Genomic DNA, 4,435 nt, shown 5'->3' with positions numbered 1-4,435 from the left:
GGTAGCTTCGATATATGTCCCGTTGTCCCCCGGCTCCAGCTGCCGTGGGGGCTGGGTGTGTGGGCCCAGTGGGGTAAGATGCGCAAACCACCGCCTACGGCCGCAGAGATAACACACGGTAAAGAGCACAGCACCCCTTTAGATGCTGCCCGACCACTTACGCCCGGTGACCTCAGTTTTCTCCTGGGAAAGAGGGACCCCTGGGCTATGAGGGCTACAGTCTCAATCTGCACTGTTAACCATTCTAGCCTGAATGTCCCTCCCCAAGGGCCATCTCACCCTCTGCAGACCCCACCTAAGGTGCCCTCCAGCTGGACCACGGTGCCACCTCGGAGCACCCGCCGCCTCGCACTGCGCACTTCCAGTGCTGGCAGGACTCGGTGTCTTAGGTCTACAGAACATGCAAAACACTGGCAATCTGGATTTTCCCATAAGTTATTTTTTAAATATTAGCCAATCATCAAAACTAGGTTTCTAGCGCTCCTGAGCCTGCCAGGCCCCCTCCTGCCCCGGCCTGACACCTGCCACTGTGTGCTGTGACCTTTGACCCCGGCCCTTCCCGAAGCCAGACAGGACTACGGCTACGTCAGAAGCCCTGTCCGTGCCCGGCCCTCCCCACCCGTGGACAGCGGTGCGGCCCTGCCGTGGGCCTCCAGAGAACTGTGCCCCTGAGTCAGGGCTCATTTCCAGCCTGCACATCACAAGTGTGCATGCCTCTGACCAGCGCTGTGGCTCCGGCTGGGTGGGGTGAGGGACGCTGTTTACTGAGGTAACTGCGAAGCCCTGCGAGGACAGTGCCCCCCAGCACTGACACTGACCGGAAGCTGTGGCCGAGCACTGTCCGAATACTACTGATGAAGACAATGGCAATTACCCGTAGGGAGCCCTTGTGTGTGTCCAGCCCCACTACTGCCCATCCCCTCCTCCCCTAACACTTCCCTGTGTGGTGGGCAGTTTCTACAGGGCACCACACCGAGGCCCAGGCAGGTTAGGTAGTAGTCAGAGCACAAGGTATACACAGCCTGCTTACCCCACGGAAGGGGCCAGGTCCCTCAGGGTTCCCAAAACTTTCTGATTTCACCCCAAACGCTCATCCTTCTTGAGGTCCTCCTTGGTTTCCAAAAACATTCAGCATCCAGCCTTCAGAACAGTTGCTTAGCAGCCGCCTAACATCACAGCACAAACGGTTCAATTGGAAAATGGTGACGCCAGCTTGAGGCGTGGACCTAGCAGCAGAGTTTCACTGGAATCTCACGGCCTCCTCCTGCGTCTCCTAAAGAAGGGGTGTGCGGTGTGCACCAGCCCCGCTGTTCTCAGAGACGTCGGCGCAGCTCTGGGGAGGGCGCGGGGGCACAGACTTGCCTCTGGACACAGGGTCCCGACACACGGGGCACGGGACTTGGCGAGCCTGCTCCTCTCCTGAGCTCCCACCTCCGGCCTCTCACCTTAGCGAGGGGCTGGTAGTGTCCTCCCGAAGGAGGATGGCAGGTGCCCTGCCGGGCCATCAGAGCACTCAGCGTTGGGGCTCTGCCAGCCCCGCCGCCTGGCACCTGAGCACAGCGGGGTCACTGCAGGGACCGTCTAACTTTCACTCTCGCTGCAGAGAGGCCCCGGGAGGGGTGCACACACCAGTGTGCGCTGCCTTGTCACACTGTCACCCACCGCTGTGCTGGTCACGGCCATTGCACAGGCCGAAGCAGACGCGGGTCAGCCCACTAGCACCCTTGAGCCCCAGACCCGGAGCTTCCCCGAGCCTGCTGGGCCGGTGCGGGTTCCGTGCTGTCCGCACCGTGATCTGGGGACATGGTGAACGCTGCTGGCTCTGTAGGAGCCCTCAGTGCCAACCTTCCCAGAGCGGCACTGGCCTGCCCAGTGCTGTGCACAGTGGCTCAGAGTCACGAGGGGCAGTGACCCAAGAAGCAGTGCATAGGAAGTGCTTGATGCTGAGTACCCTGAGCACTTAGCACCACTTACTGATCACGTACAGCAGACCAGGCGTGCTGTAAGGGACCCAGTGTTCCTGCATGCTGGTGTGCTCTTGCGTCAGAGCTTTGCAGATTCCTAGAACACCCTCTCCCGACCCGTTAACTCCTGCTGGCAGAGCTCCCTGGTGGATGCTGACGAAGCCCGTGCACACAGCCAGCCCTGCAGACCACAGAAGCTCATTCCCCAACTTGCAGTCGCCAAGATGAAATGCCTGGGAGCGTTAGAAAGGCACTGCAACGGGCGAGCGTTCCGCTGCGGACACGGGCCGCACGCTGGTCCCTGCTCCTGGCCTCTCCCCACCCAGCACGGGAGCAGGGACAGACTGTCCCTCACCGATCCAGCCCTGCCCCCTGTGACTAGTCTATTCTTGCAGGCTTGGGGGCTTCCGGTGCTGTCCAGGCGCCTGTGGCCACAGAGGGGCCCCCTCGACCTCCATGCCGCAGGGCCAGTGACAGCCCCAGTTCTCACCTGACCGTGCCTCGCCCCTGCGAGTCTCTGCTTGAGAGATGAGGTCATCCCTTCACGAGGGAAGGCACCAGGCCTCAGGGGCTCGACGCCAGGACCCCACGGACACCCACGCCCACAGACGCTCATGTCCCTGGGGAGGGCTGGGGAGTCAGAGTCACTTTGGGAAACCCGTGCAACTCCAGCCCCCCAAGTGGAAGTCAGGAAGTCGGGGAGCGCTGCAGGTGTGGCTAAGTCCTGTGTCTTCATCTGTGCAGATTTCCAAGGGTGAGGAACGGCCTTGCTTGGTGTGGTCAGACACCTCCCTAGACAGACAGGGCAGGCCGAGTGCTGGGCGCGGGCCCCTGCCCGGCCCAGAGGAAGAGGAAGCACTTCTGAGCAGGGCGTCCGGAGAAGGGGCTCCTGGAGTAGCGACAGTGATTTCGGCGGGGTGTGAGGCTGAGCCAGTGAGCTCCGCGGGAGTGCTCAGAGCCCCTGAACCGTGCGTGTCTGCTGTCTGTGTGTGTGTGTTGCCAGTCCCTTCGTGGCTCAGCCCTCGCCGCCTCCCACTGTATTTCCACAGCACTCACTTCTTAAAATAATCAGCTGCAGACCAGTCTTGGGCCCCGTGGGCGTTCAGCATATGGAGACATTTAGAGCAAGACGTAGGCACCACCCAGCAGACACTGCCGCCCTGTCTGAGAGCCCGGCATGTAGTAGGTGCTCAGGGACCGTGGACTGAGGAGCGGGCACACCGTCTGGGACGGCTTCCCCGACACCCCGGGTTGCAGGGCTTCTTAGACCTCCCTGTCCCGACTCCATCGTACGAGCAGTGGAGAAGACACAGCTGACAGGAAGAGGCTGACTCTGGGTGCCGGCCTGGAGCAGGGGCCTCGGCATCCCTCCCGTCAGACAGACGGCGCGGGGGCCGGGCTGACTCACTCACGCTGAGCATAGCTCCACGCGCCGTCTGCGGTCAGCCCTCACCCACCCCCCACCCCGAGGCAGGACACACAGCCGGACGTCACTCGGCACACGGCCAACTCAGGGCTAATGAAAAGTGTGAACTAGAGGCGAGATTCCGAGGCTTCACCGTGGACACCAGCCTTGCTGGCATCATCTTGCCCAGGCTCCGACCTGGTCCCTGCCATGCAGTGCTCAAATGCTGTCGAATGATGTGGCACTAGAATAGTGGTCCTCCTGTGAGCAGTGAAGTTGCTTCCCCTCAGCGTTCAGATGCCCTCCAGTGCCCACCACTCCCATATGGTGCAGTCGCTTCTGTTTGTCCCCATGTGCCCATCTCATGCCACGCGTGCTCGAGGTGTCAGGTCACGGTGCTCACAGCCGCTCACTCCAGGGCATGCCCCCGTGCCTCCAGGTGCAGGGCCCAGGCCGTTGCAGGGGCTGAGGAGTTGGGGGCTGGGACGCTGGTCCGCACTGTCCCCATGCTGCCCTGTGGCCAGCAGTGCAGAGGGAGTTGCAGGAAGTCCCCCGGGACCTCCGTTGGCACACAGAGCAGCCGCCCCACCCCGGCGTCCAGTGCCCAGAGGGCTGGGCTCCCTGCGCAGTGTCTGGTGGGCTGTAGGTGGGCCAGCCACCACCTGCCCAAGGGAGGAGGCTCAGCAGGCATCGGGCCCACCCTGCTGCCTGTCTTTCCAGGAAGTCTGTCGTCCAGCTGGACCTCGCCAACACCAAGAAGGCGATGATCGTCCCTGCGTTCGAGACGCTGCGCTACCGGCTTTCCTTCCCCAAGTCCAAGGCGGAGCTGCTGACGATGCTGGACATGGGGACCCTCTTCACATTCAGGTGAGTGGCCCACCGCTGTCCCCCGAGGCATGAAGGACCCCTGTCCCGGGAACCCAACGTCAGTTTGGTGGCCTCGAGGTCAGTGGCTCCCACAGTCCATTGTGAATCCTGGGAAATGCCGCTCACCCCAGCTGAGCTTGGGCCCCTCCCCGTCCAGCCTGGTGGAGTGGTGCCCACAGGAAGCAGGGGTGTGGGGCTC

The 4,435-nt window shown here is 62.4% G+C and overlaps 1 protein-coding gene across 1 annotated transcript in view; it reads left to right on the top strand.

Annotated features, from left to right (window-relative positions):
* LOC102011167 (glycosyltransferase-like protein LARGE1) overlaps nucleotides 1-4,236 on the top strand; it is a gene marked incomplete at both ends in the record, with an annotated part of 50,859 nt that extends 46,623 nt beyond the window's left edge. The window contains 1 exon segment of the mRNA XM_005415053.2: nucleotides 4,090-4,236. Within this exon segment, the coding sequence (XP_005415110.2) occupies nucleotides 4,090-4,236 (147 nt within the window).
* Nucleotides 4,237-4,435: the final 199 nt, after the last annotated feature.

Source organism: Chinchilla lanigera, unplaced genomic scaffold, assembly GCF_000276665.1.
Source record: "Chinchilla lanigera isolate Chin_1 unplaced genomic scaffold, ChiLan1.0 scaffold00249, whole genome shotgun sequence".
Classification (NCBI taxonomy): domain Eukaryota; kingdom Metazoa; phylum Chordata; class Mammalia; order Rodentia; family Chinchillidae; genus Chinchilla; species Chinchilla lanigera.
The sequence above is the reverse complement of the archived record's forward strand: the minus strand, read 5'-3'. Positions and strand labels throughout refer to the sequence as shown.